Source organism: Chironomus tepperi, unplaced genomic scaffold, assembly GCF_022539635.2.
Source record: "Chironomus tepperi strain 1889 unplaced genomic scaffold, CSIRO-AGI_Ctep_v1 contig_85, whole genome shotgun sequence".
NCBI lineage: Eukaryota > Metazoa > Arthropoda > Insecta > Diptera > Chironomidae > Chironomus > Chironomus tepperi.
This window is the reverse complement of record NW_027226207.1, coordinates 7814350-7832566: the sequence shown is the minus strand read 5'-3', so window position 1 is coordinate 7832566 and position 18217 is coordinate 7814350. Positions and strand designations below refer to the sequence as shown.

At 31.7% G+C, this 18217-nt stretch overlaps 1 protein-coding gene across 1 annotated transcript in view; it reads right to left on the bottom strand.

Moving 5' to 3' along the window:
* The window catches only part of nAChRalpha4 (nicotinic acetylcholine receptor alpha4), a 96885-nt gene that overhangs the window by 10567 nt on the left and 68101 nt on the right, over positions 1 to 18217 (bottom strand). Inside the window, exons 8-12 of the mRNA XM_070635049.1 lie at positions 3888 to 4003; positions 3773 to 3800; positions 3654 to 3665; positions 2997 to 3003; positions 1073 to 1114 (exon numbers count right to left, since the gene is read on the bottom strand). Coding sequence (XP_070491150.1) covers positions 1073 to 1114; positions 2997 to 3003; positions 3654 to 3665; positions 3773 to 3800; positions 3888 to 4003 — 205 coding nt within the window. The remainder of the gene's footprint in view (positions 1 to 1072; positions 1115 to 2996; positions 3004 to 3653; positions 3666 to 3772; positions 3801 to 3887; positions 4004 to 18217) is intronic.

The following is an 18217-nucleotide window of genomic DNA, read 5'->3' as shown; positions in this document are numbered from 1 at the left end:
AAAGTTTTTCTTGTCTGTGCTTTAATATTGAATTAAGGATTGGAAATTTATTATTGGGAATTTTTTAATAAGCGTTGATGATGCACAGCACTTAAATGCTCAAATGTAGCCTAAGGAAGGATGGTGATTCATTCAAAAGCAGGAGCTAGGCAGAGTTACATGAGCTTTACAGAGAAGTGGATATTGTATGAAAATCAAGGTCAACCGGCTCCGTCAGGCTGGACATGTTGTTAGGAGCCTTCTTGAAATTCCAATTAATTAAAAAAAAAAAAAATAAACATTAGCTTTGCAGACCTTAAGGTCCATAGCTGCGCGTTTATATGCGTTTCATGGCTATTGGGAGTTTAACGAGGAATTAAGTCTTAAAGTCTGATTTTATAGCAGGCGTCCTAAGAACTCATGTAAAGACGCTGCTGATAGAGATTTACGTATACGTTCCAATATTAGTATACGTCTTGCCAAGGCGCTGTCGATAGAGATGAAAATTTAATTGACATCGGCAATTGGCAAGCTGTTGCCACCAATAGAGTTAGCCTCAGACGTAAACCAGGGAAAGTCATAGATCAAAATTGATTTGTACTGTCATGATCTCCCCTGGTTTGCATCTGGAGCTGACTCTATAGCTGGGTTCTGTCTGCCAATTATCAATACCAAAAGCAATTTTGTCTCTATCGATTTCAGACCCAAAGATGTTGAATCTAATCCAGTATAATCCAAGCCGCGTCCATACTCTGTGCTCTTAGAGTGCAACCAAACCTTTTTGTAAATGTCATGGTCATGACCTGTATGTCCAGTTTCGGTCGTGACATACCACCTAGATGTCAAATGGCACAAAACAGTTTAAACTATACTGATCTAATCCATTCAATCTGCACCTCATCATCACCCATACACATATGATCTTAAGCGAAAATTGAATGAACATCAAACGACGATTGAGTTGGGTATGAAATGGTTGATTGGTCTGATATGGTTAAATTCCATAACATACAAAGCGATGCGATTGGAATAGCACCAAAATATAAGAGACACAAAAAGAAGAAGTCGATACATAAAAAATAAATTAACTCACCCGTGTAGAACAAAGTTTTTCTTCGCATAGTAATGTTGAAAGCTGTATTAATTTGTAAGTGGAAGATAAAAAGGAAAAAAAGAAGAAAATTAGATGATGACAGTCTGCTTTTAACACAAAAGAGTCACAAAAGTACTTTACAAAAGCCCTAAAAACTTCTTTTTTGTCGCTATGCATGAAAAATGGATTCGTCAAAGTTTAAAGAAGCTTTCTTGCTTAATTAGAAAAGCTTCTTGAAGAATTCTACTTTAAAGAGCTCAGCTTTAGTCTTTCCACGAGTTTCAATTCTATCAAGCACATGTTAGTTCGTGTAATAGAACTAGTTTACATTCTATGGGAATTTACAGTTCCTTTTTACATTCACATCCACTAACATATGTGAATTTTAATGGCAGATTTCCGTATGTTAAAGACATAAATCTACAACATCTGCTTACAACCCTAATCAAAGCGTACAACGAATCAAAGCTTATGTACTTGACAATTATTGGATACGGTGGATATTATTGCAGATGGTTGGAAAGTTTTGAAATTTTTAAAGAAGGAGTTTGATGTTTGACACAGTTTGGCATTTTATTGATTTAGATATAAGTTGTAATGATGTGGTTGAGGATAGAGTCATATTCTCAGGCACAAGTGAAGAATGCTCTTCCACGGAGCTTTTAAGGCTCGATTAAACCTCTTTTATTAATATCAAATAGAACCCTCCTAAATTTGGCAGCCATATGAACGCCAAACGGATTAGAAGTCGCCTTCGTCCGTAAGGCTGCAAAATTTAAACGGCTTCAATTTGGTGTTAATATAAGAGGGTATGCGAAGTTTCGTGACAGAGCCTTCCTTATTCTTATCATTCGGGAGAAGGTTACTGAAAGAGGAATTCTTTGAGATTCACATTCTTACGCTTGTCACTAGAGGTTTATGTTTCGGTACTGAAAGCCTTATCAATCAAATTATTATCAATAAATCTTAATCCAAGATTGAGGATTGAAAATCAAATTTATTATTTATACAGTACAAATAGCCAAGCCTTAAGCAATGTTTTGCTGCCCAAATGGTAAAAGCCTTTTGGTAAAATCATTTAGAGTAGCCATTAAGAAGGTTAAAGGGTTCAACTCCCGAAAACAATTCTCAAAATTTTTTCAAAGTATGGACGGACTTTTTTTTCAAGCTAAATCTTTTTTAGCGCATTTTTTTTAACTCAATAATCAGAAATTCCTTTTCCAAAACAATCTCAATTTACATTTTCTAAAATAATTAAATTAATTGATGTAAATTGTTTGTAAATATTTACAAATTCCCGCTCAAACGCTCCAAAACTTCTTCGAATTAGTAATATTGTTAGTAAATTGATTTCGATATTTTCTTAATTGCTTTTAAGGTTTTGTTTGCTATTTATTTTAATTTATGTGGGTTGTTGCTCTTAAGAGTTGAAGGATTTGTGTTATAACCACTATTAAATTGTGCTTGATTGTGATTTTGAGGTTTTTTGGGCTATAAAAACAATATTTCTCACTAGAATTGATTTTGTAATGAGAAATTCATCTAAAATTAGAAATATTAGGTCAATTCATTATTAATATGGCTCCATCCATCTATCCTCAACCAAATGCGAATCAGTCATCAGGCTAATAACCAATATGTTTCCAATTAGCATCTCAATTAGCCATAAAACTAATTAAAATTATTTATAACGATGATTTTGTAGCTGAGTAGTCATCGCTGACTTTGTATATAGACCATGTACTGTTGTGACTTTTATATTGTTCAAGTAAATAAATAATGAGAGAAAAAAAACAACAGAAACTTGGAAGTCATTAATCAAAATGTCTGTCAATTCTTACAGACAATAATGAAACACACAAAAATATTCTACGAAGAAATGAAAAAACAATTTTTCCAATAAATGAAAAAAAGCAATACTCACTTATATCCTGATGAATGTTTGAACAATGTTCATGTTGTGAATGAAAAACGAGATAAAATTGAAGAAAGAAAATTTTGTTTAAAGATTTTTTGTTGTTTAAATTTTCAAGGGGAAATAGTTTGGAGTGAAATTTAATGATTTGGTTGTTTTGAATTGTTCTATAAATTTGAAATCATTAAGTTACCGAAAAGTTACAGAATTTGCTATAAAAGATGCAAAATTGCAATCAAAAGATACAAGAATTGCTAAAAATGACACAAATTTGCCATTAAATGACACAAATTTGCCATAAAAGATGCAAATTTGCCATAAATTGACTCATATTTGCCATAAATGATGCAAATTTGCCATAAAATGACTCATATTTGCCATAAGTGTTGCAAATTTGCCATAAAATGACACAAAGTTGCCATAAAAGACGCAAATTTGCCATAAGATGACGCAAAATTGTCAACAAAGTTGCAAATTTGCCATAAATTGCTATAAAGTGATGCAAACTCGCCATTACTTTACAATTTCACAATATAACAGCAAACAATTCCAAAATCATACACAATAATCAATATTAGATTACAAATTTTCACTCCAAACTTGATTTTTTCCCCTTCCCATCTACAAAAATTCATCATTCATCCAACATTTTCATTTTCAACTCACGAGATATGGTTCCTGTAGTAATGACGATGATTGAGGATGATGGTACAAAGAAAGAAAAGAGAAAGAAAATTCATTAGTGTGAAACATCAAAATGTTAAAAAAAAGAATATAATATTTACATCACAGCACGTATAGAACTTCTCATTCCTATAAAAAATAGATACAATGGATGATGAGATAGACAGATCAATAGGAACGTGAAATATATAGAAATAAAAGCATTCGCTTAATTACCGCACTGCAGGTACTTCCAAAATATCCCATTCAACGCTCATGTAGAATTCCGAGAGATCAACACCAACATCGACAACATTACTGCCAAATTTCTCATCCATATGCCTTAGGTCGACCTTTAGTGTGCGGCGTATTGACGATAATGATGATGGTCCATGACGATAAAATAGACAAGATATAAGTTTCATGCGAGAAATATATTTTATAGCGTAGAAAAATATAAAAAAAAAAATTATTCGACAAATAGAAATTTATGGGCTTTAATTTTAATGGATTTTTATGGAAATTTGAGGAAAATAAATAATTAAATTGCTCGTATTTGTCAATGGAAGTTCTATTTATTGTGCATTTATGTTGTCCAATAGATTCTCATTCATGGAAATATCATGAATATTTAGGGGCTTTGATGTGACCGCATCCATAAAAATGGATTATGTTGATGATGACAAATATGTATATGGAATTTAGTATTAGGTAAGTGGCTTTACATTTTTACGATAAATTTGGCTTTGGGTAATGTGTGTGGTGGTTTGATGAACTTTTTCTTTGATCTTGGGTTGACCTTTTTTTGTTTCTTAATAATTGACATTTTGGGATTTTAAGTAAAATGTATGTCTGAATATTGAGCGGATCCTTGTCATATCCACATTACTCTATATAATCATTGAGACGAATGGATTCTGGTGGGAACCGAACCCACATATTCACAAAAAGTATGAGTATCTGTAAATAATCGGTTTGATGGCTAACAAATCGACCACAGGAAAGTTACTCTCAATTTGGTAGATTTGTCTACACATATGCAGTTGGATACCCTACCTCGAAAAACACAAGTCAGTAAATCGATCCGAGATCCGGCACCACGCTAGCGTGATTCTGCACTAACTGAATTTGGAATCAAGTCAAGGTTGTCGATCGGATAACCGACATCAGACTGGCATGCCTACACCAACCGAATTCGCCATCAATTAACAGTCACGGCGGTCTGAAGTTCTATTTTTGTATGACTAACTGATTTGTGTTATTTGGGCTAGATTCCACTGTACTCAGATCCGAATGAAATAGTCTTAACTTGACTGTAAGTACTAATTTTTGATTAAATATATAATAAAATAAATAATAATAATAATAATAATATATCACAATAGGCACATGACTTGAACAAATCGGAAAATGATGTCTCAAGGCCAGTATGACTCTAATTTCAAGTCGGAATTGCCATCATTCGGTTTGATCTGAAGTCATATTGGGCTAAGGACACTATTTTTTTGTCATTTTCATGTCATTTGCCTTTGGGATTTGATCATAGAAAGTCATGAATCACAAATGATCTAAACAATCTGAGTGATTTCAGTGCTGTTCAAAGCAAGTTCAAAAGCCACTTTGCATTGTCTGAATAACTAGAAAGACAAAGCCAAATTCATCCCAAAAATCTCCAATAAATATTGAAAATTATATTAAAAAATTAAATTTTCCAGCCAAATGACCCAGTCATCCAGTCGAAAAACCTCACTTCAAACCACTCAATACATCCATATTTGTCAATATCAATCTGTTCAAAACACATCACAGCCACTGATTTTCAATGAGACAACACAATATAACACCCAAAAATTATGCAAACTTTGGTCATTTATTGCCATTATTTCCATTTTAATATAATAGAATATACAGTCAATCCGTGACCTTAATACAAGTTTATATACACAACTGTCTATGCTTCCCCGATTTTCGGATATTGAACAATTAAATTATTTATGTTTCTCATGTTTACAGTCTATCCTATTTAAATGAAACATGATTATAAATATATAGACTTAATTCTAACATGCAGTAACTAAATTATATATAGATGCATAAGTAGTAAGCAGGTGCTGAAGCATTATAATAAAAATTCAAAAGCATTCACATTCATCATTTATTCATTCCAAAAAGAAAAAAAAAAGCCAATCAACAATAAAAATCGAATGCAGAGAACAAGTGGCAGAGAAAGCAGTGTCAAGCGCTTCTCAAAGTCTGTGACAGGGATTCTTTATATTTCTTTATATCTGGTTATTACAAACAAAAAAAGTACAAGATGATAGTGATAGCTGAATGTATTATGAATCAAATGTAAATGACTGTATACATGGGATGTGCTGTGGGGTACATTAGATTTGTCGATTAAGAGCTTTATCTTGTGAAATGTACAACCATACCACACACATACCGTATGTGTCATGTGAGAGCACTGATTTATTATATTCAATATTCTTGTCTCTCTTACTGTTATGCTGTTAACATAAAGATTACCATGGATGATGGAGGATGTAATAATTTTTTTTTTAATATCAGCTGTGGCAAGCGAAATTAAGCAGGAATAATGACATTTAAGCGATATTTAATTATGCATGATTGCAAAAAAAGAGGAAATATTTTTTTTGTGTAAGGCATGGGAAAATATACTTTTTTTAAGGAACAGAAAACAACATGTGAACAAAGAAGTGTCGATGAGGAAAAAAAAGAGGCACTCGATAAATTGCTAAAGTTTTTGAATGGAGCGAGTCTTCCTTTGTGTTGTTGACACTCAAAAGGAAAAGCTTTTTTGATGTTGGAAGGATTTTTTTCAAGGTCAAGAAGAAGTGTTTGAAGATTTAAAAGGAATTTGAAGAATTTGCAATTTTATTGAACTTTTTGACAAAAATATGAGCTTTAGTTCAGATATTGAAGCTTTTTTGCTAAAAGGTGAGCTTTTTGACAAAAAGCTTGAATCTTTTGTCAGAAATGTGAGTTTTTTGACAAATTTTTAGCTTTTTCTGTCCAAACCTTAAGCTTCTTGATCAAAAGTTGAGCTTTTAAATTTAAATTTGAGTATTATTACCAAAACTTGTGTTTTTTGGAAAAACTTTACACTATTTGTCCAAAAAATGACAGTGATTTACAAAAATTTGAGCTTATTGAGTGAAACTTAGCATTGTTTGACAGAAAACTAGAACTTCTTAACAAAAATGTAATTTTTTGACTGAATTTTGTGCTTTTTAATCAAAAAAGTTGAGTTTCTTGATGGAAATTTGAACCTTTTGACCAAAAAGTTAAGCTTTTTGACAGTAATGAAGGCATTTTGTACAAATTTCAAGTTTTTGACAGAAAAGTTATTCACAAAGCTTGTTTTTGAGCTTTCTGGCAGAAATGTGAGTTTTTTGACGAAAAATTTTTTGCCAAAACCTTAAGCTTCTTGACAGAAGTCTAAGCTTTTTGACAGAAATCTAAGCTTTTTGATAGAAACATTTTTTTCTCAAATGTGAGCTTTTTGACAGAAACGTGAGCTTTTTGACAAAAACTTGAATTTTTTAACAAATTGTGAGCTTTTTGACAGAAACTTGAGCTTTTTGAGAAAAGTCTATTTAGTTTCAGTCATAATTTTCGAACTTTTTGACGAAAACTTGAAAACTTTTTTGAAAGAAACTTGATAATTTTGTCTAAAATGTTACAATTTAAGAAAATATCATACTTATTGTAAATCAGACAATTTCAAACAAGAAGTCAAGCTGTTCAATAAAAATTCCTAAATTCAAATTTTCATAAATAAAAGAAAACCGTTTAAAAAAAGTATTTCCAATTTCAAAATTCTTCCCCTGAGTGTTACACAACAACAAAAGCGAAAGAACAAGCCTTTCAATGTGCCTCCTAATGTCGTTATATATACATTTTTTTGGTGTGTAAATTTGTATTTGCCGGATGGATGTTATAATGATACTGAACAAGAAAAATTTCTTCGTTTTCTCTCGATTGTTTGTTGAGCAAAAAAAAAAGGTTTTTGACATACACAGAAAAAGTTTTGTAAGATTGAGTTAGGGGTTGGGGGTAGGGTGAGAGACGAACATGAAGGAAGTGTAAATGTGACAAAAAATTTTCTGAAAATTGTGACATTATGTAAAAGTTAAATAAAAAAATTTGTGAATTTGCTCATGAAAAATATTTGTTCTGTTTGGTGAAATGAAGAGAATTTGAAATGGAAAGCTTTTTATGTCCTTTAATAGTGTAATTAAAGTAATTTAAATTATTTTCATATAAAATCTTTGAGATTTTTCCGTACTTTCTTTAATCTCGTTCTTGATAATCTTAAGTATTAGTTTTAGGTTTATTTTCAACATTTTCGATACAAAAATAAGCAATTAAAGGAATGGAAATTAAAAAAAATATTTGAGAAGCTTTCGTATGCAATTTATGCTTTTTTTATATTCAGATTCTCGTTGCGATTAATGGACCAATAAATTTATAAGTATGAAGGAACAAAATTATGGAAATGAGAAAAAGTCATTGAGCCAGGGGTAGGAACTTATTATATTTTCGTTAGCGGATTCACAAAGTCTACAGCATTTGCCATAATGAAAAATTGTCTAAAAGCGAGAATTTAAAAAAGTTTAGCAATAGAATTAATAAAAATTGTTCTAGATTTTTAAATCTACGAAAAAGTTTCTAAAAAATTTCAAAAACAATGAAAATAAGTTCAAGAAATTTTCTCAACTTTCTACTTGAAGAAGTCGGTTGAATCTTGATTGTGGTATAATTGATTTTTCTGTAGATTGACAGAAAGCATGTGTAGTATTGAGAAGTGCTAAAACCCTCATTTAGAACTGAAAGGACGTTTAGGTAGAGGACTAATTAATCATGTTGAAGAAAGGCTTGATCTGTACGACCAGCAAAGTAAGTAAGTTAGTAAGAAGAGGGTTCAAAGAGTCAAAAAATCAACATTAATAGTTCTTAGAACTAGTAAAACTTTGGAGCTAGACGATAGCATAATGTTGTAAATAATTCATAACTTTCCAGCTAGTTTGTTGCAAAAGCTACAGCTAAAAGATGACTATTTTCTGAAAATTCATCTAATCAACTCAACTCTAATTGAATGACCAAGCTTGCATTTGTAGTATGCAGACTTTACTACCAGTTAACTACCAATTAAGAGTTGAAAGACACATCTTGCAATGAAATAATATTTTGATTTAGTAGAGTATAAGGATAAGACACTATCAGAAGGCAATGCACTTGGCGTTGACAATTGACAACCAGTTGCCAGCGACAGAGCCAGTTTTAGACGCAAATTAATTTAGGCCAAGATTCACAATTGATCTGTATGACCAGCGAAATAAGTAAGTTATTAAGATACTGTCATGAAAATCGTGAAAACTGGAAAAATTGTAAAAACAAGTTACATGTTTTACAATGTTCATGAAGTATCTGATCCTTGTTATAATTAAATGATCATTTACAAATTTACTTATGTATTTTTGAAGGCTGTCATGCCAATAAATATCCAGAAAGAGCGTAAACAAATATGAAAATGGTCATGTCAGCGTAAATCTAGCGTGGAACCAGATTTTATCGAATGCGACTCAAAGTTAAAGTCATGTTAACCTGGAGACGCTATATTCTGACGTATTATTGCGATAAGCCTTTCTAAAACAATTGTAAAGATTAAGGAGGCTATTCAATGCAACCAGTTTTGGTCAGTCAATGAAAAATATTTTGGATAGAACGCTGTTTTTTTTTTGCAAAAGAAGAAATTCAAAGGATCTAAAACCAAATGCCTCGGAATGCACTCTTAAATATTGAATAATAATTGTTGGATGTCTTGAAAATGCATCGTTAAAAATACTAAATATTAAGAATTGTGAAATTATAGAAATAAGTACGTTTAGAGAAGCTTTTGCAACAGTTTACTAGCATAGAAGTTGAAGAATTCTTGAAAATAACTACCAGCAGTCCCCATAAAAATCAGACAAATTCCTACCCCTGGATAAAACACAGAAGGTCGTTAATAAATTAAGCGAAAAAATATTTTTCATTGCTGCATTTTCCTTCATAAATTTTCCTCAATATTTTTCCTCGTTTTCATTTCATTTGTGAAGGAAATATGATGCTTTGAGGGGTTCTCAAGAAGAAGAATTTTTTTTGTTCAACAACAGAAGCATGCAGCAATAGCAGCAACATTCACCGAAAAAAAATTATACCAATTTTTATTTAAGTTCTTTCCATTTTTTTTTCATCTTCCACAGCCATAAAAAAGCTTCTTTTCTGTTTCTTGTTCCAGCAAATTATTTTCATTGTTATTAATGATATTAAGTATAGATATAAAAATTATATAATACAATGTACAATATTCCAACTTTATATTATTTTTTTTTGTTAACAATATAAGTTATTTATTATTATTAATTTCAAGCAGTAAAACCTTAACAAAATATTTCTTTTATCATTTCATATTTTACATATCAACTATTAAGCATTTTTAATATTTTTTTATTTTGATTTTGGTTTTTTTTTACAATTTTAATTTTAAGAAAAATAAATTCTCTTTTTTTTTGGTTTTTTTGTTTAATTTTTTTATGACTTACTTTTTGGGTTTTTTTAATTTTTCTTATTTTAAGTTTTTGTCATTTTTAATTGGTTTGTCATTTTAACTTTTTTCTTTTTAAGATTTTTGATTTTTTTGTTTAATTTTGTGAATCAAAAAAAGTTTTTAAAAAATGATGAACAAAAATTTTGAATTTTTAAAAATATGATTGAAAAAATTTTGAATTTAAAAAAAATAAAGAAAAAATAAATGATTTTTTTTGAAATATAAAGGAATTGAGGAATAGAGGTTGTAATATAAATTTATGAAAATAATCAAGTTTAAGGGAAAACATTTATTTAATTCAAAATTCTTTACAAAAAAGGGGAGGGAAGGGGTTAGTTTGAATGAACTATTTTTTAAATCGAACGCAAAATTTATGGATGAACGTTTGAATATTAGCCTCAAAATACCCCAGTAAAGTGAAACATTAACATTATCTTCAAAAAAAGAGGTGGGGTGATTGACTCCCTTATCATCATGACTCCCTATATTAACTGCTTATCATTGGCGTATTTAAGATGAAGAGGCGATGAATATGTTTATCAAACTACCAAAATACTCCTCTTGCCTTTAATGCACCCCTGATTGCATAGCTGCAGTTAGGTTTCAAGAGGTGTATACCTCTTCAGGGGTTCAAGGGTTTGGTGAAGTAAATAGTAATGTTTGGAATAAGTTTTTCTTTAATTTTGACAACCAACGACTCTACATTATGTTAATACTGTGTTTGATCCATAAAACCCTAGCTTTCGCGTTCTCATGGACTGAAAAGTTCTAAAACTTTACAAATTTATTTGAAATTCGTTCTGATTCAATCAAAACTTCGATATAAAATCCCCAACGACATAAATACATCCCCAAGCAAGTCTTGAAGCCTTATATTCTTCAATGCTCTGTGGCAGAGCCTTCTTCGTTTGTTCTACTTGGGAACAAATGTAACAATTTAGAATTCATACAAAAATCACTTTGAGATTCATGTGCCTTACAAAAAGCTGTCATAAAGAGCCTTAAGCGGTCCGGAAATTTGTTACAAAATTGTCATTCAATAACTCAATTTTGTCAATTTTTATATTTACCTTTTCAAATTAAATTCTCTAAAAAAAGTTAAATTTCAAACTTTTTTTTTAACTTTGAACTTCAAAATTTATTGAATTAAAATTAAATATTCAGGAGTTCCCCAATTATCAATCATTGCCATAGCAACCTTAAATATATTCCATCCCCTAAAATTGACATTTCATTTCCGCCTAAACTTGATTTTTTCCAGCAATTTAAATGTCTGACATAATTTTCTTTAAAGAATGCCAGACTGCCTCCATATACAATAACTCCCTCCTAAAAAAAATTAAGAAATAAAAAATGAAGCTCATAATGAATGGAATTACAAAAGACAAGGGAGAGGAAGGAGTAGAAAGAAACAAAAAAAATAAAGTTTCTTAATTTTAAATGTTTAATGACTTGAAATGTTAAATTTTGAGAAACGAAATGGGTGACATAGCATAAAAGTAAGAGAACTAAAGGATAAATTAAGATGATAAAAGAAGGAACAAGCATGTAAGAAGTCAGAATAAGATAAAAATTATGCAGAGAGTTAAGCTATATATTTTGAGTTAAGACTTTTGCCTTTATGAACCGAGTATGATGACACTTGAGTGTAGTTTATGGGGGGCTGTGTGAAGAGCTTCATTGAACTATGAGAGCTTTTGGTCATAAAGTCTTAAAATATGACTTTTATTGTAAGAATATGAATTTTATTGATCAATTTAGGTCAAAATTCAGTTTCAGATTCAATATTTGAAATTTTATGGAGTTTAACGGACTTTGAATATTTGAAATTGAACATTTAGAAATCTAACGGTTTGAAATTTTGAATTTTGCATTGAATTTCTCAAAATATTCAAATTTTTGAAAGCCATTGTTCCTTAAAATTCAAATTTTATCAAACTTTTCAAAATTTTCAAATTTCTGAAAGTCGTTATTCTTAAAATTTTGAATTTTGACATATTTAAATATCAAAATCATCCTCAAACAACCGCAAAACATTCTTAAAGCTCATCACATACCAATAATCCCAAAATAGCCAATCTTAATAGCCATACATATTATAAGTTCATCTCGGTCAGAGCGGCAATAAAAATCACTCAATATTTTTTATAAAGATTTTTCTCCCATTCTCCATAGAAAGCCTCTCTTGGTTTCATGATTAATAAATTCTTTTTCCTCACATTACACATTCAGTTCCTTGAACGCTGTTAATTATAGACGATGAAAGCTTCTTATTTCATGGGTTTTGGGTGGCTATGTTGTTTAGTTATGTAGAGGACTGTAAATGGATAGCTGTTCTTACAAGCCTGATCAGCTATGTAGCATTCAAATGTTGCTACCATGTTGTCGAGACGGAAGCATCAAGGATCAAGTGGCAAGCAAATGCCGAGCTTGATGGTTATTGTCGATTATCTGACTTATGCTAAGTTACTGCAACTGTGTTGCGTGACTGACAACCATGTTGCGTGACTGACAACCATGTTGCGTGACTGGCAACCATGTTGCGTGACTGAAAACCTTGTTACTTGACTTACAACTGTGTTGCATAACAGACAACTGTGTTGCACAACATACAACTATGATGCACGACTTGTACACGACATACACCTGGGATGTGCGATATGCAACTGTTGTGCGTGACAAACAACTGTTTGAAGACACGATTTCAGGTATTACAGTACTTAAATTACCTCCAGACAGTCTTAACCACTTAAACACAACTGTACAGTCCTCCAAAAATCAACACACATAGCCAACCTCCTCAATACCCATCGAGAAATTATTGCTAAGGCCATAAAAATTATATAATATGAAGATTGTTAACAACTTTTCCAAAATATCATTCAATAGACCTTGCCTACATAAATTTTCTTACAATTTCATTTAGAAATTCTGTGGATGATGTTGGCAATAATTAGATACAAGATGAAAAGGAAAGCGAAATAAAAAAGGAACCAAAATCAGCCAGAATAAGAATAAATCTACATAATTAGTCGCTGTATAAATAATTTTCAACACTCAATGTTGCTCCTTTTTTTTGTGTGTTTGTCATTATACTTAATCACATTAATAATGACATGAGATTCACCTTTAAATTAAATAAAATTATTCACACATGGTCTCATATTTATGAGAATACAGCTTAAGTACTTAATATTATGAATTATATGAGCACATTAGCGGGGTGTGTAAAGGTTTGAAATGTTTGGGCTTATTGTTGTCAACAGTGTAGAGCTGGTGGTAAGGTGCGTAGTCAGGGATTTGGAGTTTTAGCCAAAATAGAACAGAATATAATTTAGGGCTTGTTTATGGCAAAATTAACACTTCGATCAATGGTTTTGGGTTAAATTTTAAGGATTTTCTAATGACAACTCAGGCTGCACGAAAGATGCATTTTGAATTATGGCTAAGAATGTCCAGTAACCCTCCATGTTGAATATTTGTCAAAGCAACAGTTGCTTGAAGTGAATCTAAGTGGCTTGGTTGCATGGTGGCTTTGATCTGGACTTATCTATTACACACCAACTCGTTGGATATGTTAAAAGGTTCGAGACTCGGATTTGATCATTTTCAAACTCTAATTCAGCTTTGAAAGTAGTGGATTGAGGAATTTTCACTCATCAAACTGTCTCTAGCCATGTGACAAGGTCGTGTGACACGTATAATACGCAACTTTGTATCTTAAAGTCACAAAAACTGTAACGAAGAACTTCCTCACTAGCAGAGCTTTAAGTCGACCTGGTTTAAGTCGAATCAAGTCATTAGTAAAATCCTCAATATACACAATGCTCCTTAAGCATGGCTTAAAATTTTTAAAATATGGCCTAAGCTTTAGCCTGGTCAGCTAAGCTATAAGCGCTAGGGTGATGGTGCATTATCTCCAAAACTCCGAAAATCATCCACCTCACTACACCCCTGACTTTTCCCACGAAGCCCTGCATAAAAAACAACCATAAAGTTGACACAAATAAATTTTCACACATCCGAGGCATTAAATCATCAAATGCAGATGATATATGATCATAAAGGGTAATAAGCGTTAAGAATTGTTAAGAACTTTTCTAATATATGCGCATATATCCATACCCCTAACATTATTGTACATTTCATCCACGTACAGGATGAAAAAAATTCATTTTTTTATGAATAAATTCAGACTTGAATGAATGAAAAAAAAGTTTAACAGCTTTCATCACATTTACAGTCATGGCGACTACGGGGAAGCGTAAATTTATGTTTTCTGTGTAAATTTTAATGATTTAGTTCTAGGCAGTGATGGGCAAACCTTTGATTTTTCACGGCATGCCATGGTCTAGCCTCAGTTGAAGCAACACAGGGCACACGTCTCATGGCATTTCCCTATGTCAAACACTTGTGTGTCGCAGCACACAAGTTGCCCAAGACTGTTTTAGACACAACTTAGCAGTTCTTTCCATAGTCATAATTAGTGTGCTGATGAAAAATTGCTAGAAAGTTTTGATGCATAATTAATGACTTTAAGGAGAAATTTCTCATAGTTCTTGTAACTGAGCTGATATTTAATTATAGTTAATAACGTAAATTTCATAATAATATGATTATCAGTCATAATTATAGAGTTTAGTAAATTACAAAAATTTATTTACACTGTAGCTGTGATTAATTAATTTGTGGGCTGCGATTATGTGAAACACTATCAAGCGTTAAAAATTATTTATTTCGGGGAATATTTGAAGTCAGAATTATTAATTTGATACTTTTAATTATGAAAATGGGAATTTAAAATTGTTAATTCCACTAAATATTTGGGAGATTGCATAATTATTGCTCATATAGGCTTTGTTTTAGTGGTTAAGCTGTGCCTTAATTAATGTTTGGATTTTTTGAACGATTATGTAGAAATTTTTAGAGAATTTCGATTATATTCTGTACAAGACAGGCAAGATAAAGCTGAAGTTATCAAAAAACTAGATGTTATTGGGTCGTAGCTCGTTTTAGGCATTCTAAGGACTCTCAACTCATTGTCTCTTTCTAGCATTGCAATATTAAAATGAGTTTAAGCTTGCAATCTTTGGGGGATTAATGAGGCCAAAGTTTGACACCTAAGATGGTAAGCTTCACAACCGACAATTTCCGAAGTCAACTTGTATGAAGAAAGCAGCATAAGGTGAGCAGTGCTGGAGTAACAACAAAGACCCAATGCAAACTACAAGCTTGTAGCCTTGTTAGTACTCTGGCAAGCACGAAAATAAATAATTTTGAATCGGCTTCAAGTCCAGTGCATCCAAAAGCCTTCTCTTTCTGGCTACTCCCTTGTCGCCTCGTAGCCTAATCTAGAGATGCAATTGCCAGTAAAGACAACTAAACGTATCTATAAAGCCCTCTTAATTCATTATCAGCTCCCCTTTCTTCACTGACTCGACTTACTAACTTACATCAGAAAATTTTAAAATAATTCCTAAAAATTCAAATTTGAAAAGCTTAAACTTCATCTATCAAGCTTATTTTCCAAACTTTTCAAATACTTCATGTAGCTACATCAATGTAAGACAAAAAAAAGTTAAAGTTCTCACATTCCCCCAAGACATAGCTACAGCTTCATTTATTACTTTATCCGAAAATTCCCAAACCCAACACAAAATAAGCCCCGCGGCAATTGATGATTTAACAACTTTTTCATTCGACTGCGTGTGAAAATTTAAAAGCTCAATAAATATATTTTGAATTTACTAAATTATGTGTGTTAATGCACAAGACCATATAAACGAGCCATTAAATAACAGCAATAATTTCTTTCAATAAGACTTGGTTTTTGCAGCATATAAAGCAGGGGCGGACAACCTTTATTTTTTCGGGGTACAGCTTGATGGTGAGCTTTGACCAAAGTTGTACACGACATACGGTTCAAGACATTTTCACAAAATTTAAAGAGTGCCGCATCACATAGGTTGCCCACCACTGGATATAATGTGAGACGCTACATAAATCTCTTAAGTGAAACTTTGCGCTGAAAGGAACCGAAGAGTAAGTAATTCTTAACAATAAAGTTTCAAACCCCTTGACGATGAAATAGCTAGGATAAAAAAAAACAAAATTTTTTGTGAAGATTGGAAAGAGGACAGGATGTATTGCAAATAGCAGTAAATCAACAAGACAAATGAAGTGGGTGTGGGTAAAACATAAATAAGGCAATAAGAAACGCTACATAAACAATAATTTAAAGTGAAAAGCACTTTTATGTGAGACGAAAATTAAGGAATAAAAAAAAAATGATGAATAAATGTGCCTTATCCGAGCAGCACGAGAATGTAAAATGGATGTCGATTGTAGGCGGCGTGATAAATTGTTTCAAAAATAGCAGGTGAAGTATGGCCTCGTTCAAATGGATTTCTTTTTCTTATTTTAGACGTGAATGTAATAAAAGGTTTTGAATTTATTGATAAAAAATGAATGGAATTGCCATCCCTAGTGACAGGATGTTGGTATTTTTGGGGACTTTTATTGGGACATTTAAAGGAGATATATTTAACTTTTTTTTGGGCATTATTGCTATTGATATTGTTTTTTCATAGCTCTTCATTGCTTATGTATTTGGAACTGACTTTAAGTAGGAGCAATTTATTTATATTGATATTTAAATTTGGCTGGATGTTAACTTAATGTTCGTAGACTGAAAAAATCTTGCACTTTGCAGATTGATGCATGATATTTAAATGATTAGACTTCAATTAAATGCTTTAGGTTCGAATCTTAACAAGAAGAACTTGTAATCAGTAAAGTAAAACTCACGGATTTCTGATTCCTTTTAAAAATTCCTAACTCTAGCAATTGAATAATTTAGAATATGATTAAAACATGAAATTTGAAATAACACTGAACAGATGGATGAAATCAGATGATCTGACACACACGGTCTGTATTAAAAATCAATATAAGAAGCTGATCTGATGAAATTGCAATGGATATGAAGATGCATTTGCTTGCGTGCATAGCCTAGACTTCAAAGCTTTAAGTAGACTAAAATTGTAAATTGTAAATTTGATTTTCAATTCTAATTTATACAAAATTTGAGTCGACTTTAAGCTCTGATCAAATAGAATTTTTCCTAGAATCTAGTCAAAATTTAACAGGTTGGTTCATCACAGGCTGAAGCCTGCAGTTTTGAATGAAAACCAGATTAATGGTTTGTATTTTGGTCGATTACCGGTATCGGTATTAAATATTCGTCAGTATCAAGAATCCCTTCTCTACAACGCAGATTTTCATGCCTTGATCTTTGACACAACAATGCTAGGTTAAGCTTTGCATGATTTTCAGTAAATTATGGAGCATTCCAGAGAATATGTCATTAGTCGATCGTAGGTCTCTGTTGACTTTGGCTGGTAGACCTAGTGGAACTTGTCGATTTATGAAGAAACTTCTCAGTGGGGGTTACTAACCCCTACGACTGATTTAATTCCTAACAGACCCTAAATTATACTCAATCAATATAATTGAGAATGCTCAATTTTGTGAGCATATTCATGAACTGCAAATTCACAAAACTTAAATCAGTACTAAATATCCATTAGTAACAAGAATCCCTAATCTACAGCATCACAAACATCTCTTGCATGTGCCAATTAACTTGCCTAGTCGGGCTAAGTCTAATTTATGCCTAGTAACAAGCAAACCCCATTCATAACTTCACGGATCTTAATGAAAAAAAGCAATAATTTCTTGATAATTTCCTAACTTTCCCCAAACTTAGTATCAACCTAAAGCTAATTGAAAACACTTGATGAGTAGCAAAAAGGCAGAAAAATTCCCTTCAAAAAAACCTTTTTTAAATAAAAGCAAAGCTCAGCAAGCAAAAAATCATTGAACGAATCCTGTTGCCAATGTCATTCATTTGACGAAGGAACGACAAAAATTAACATGAAGTTGCCATTTG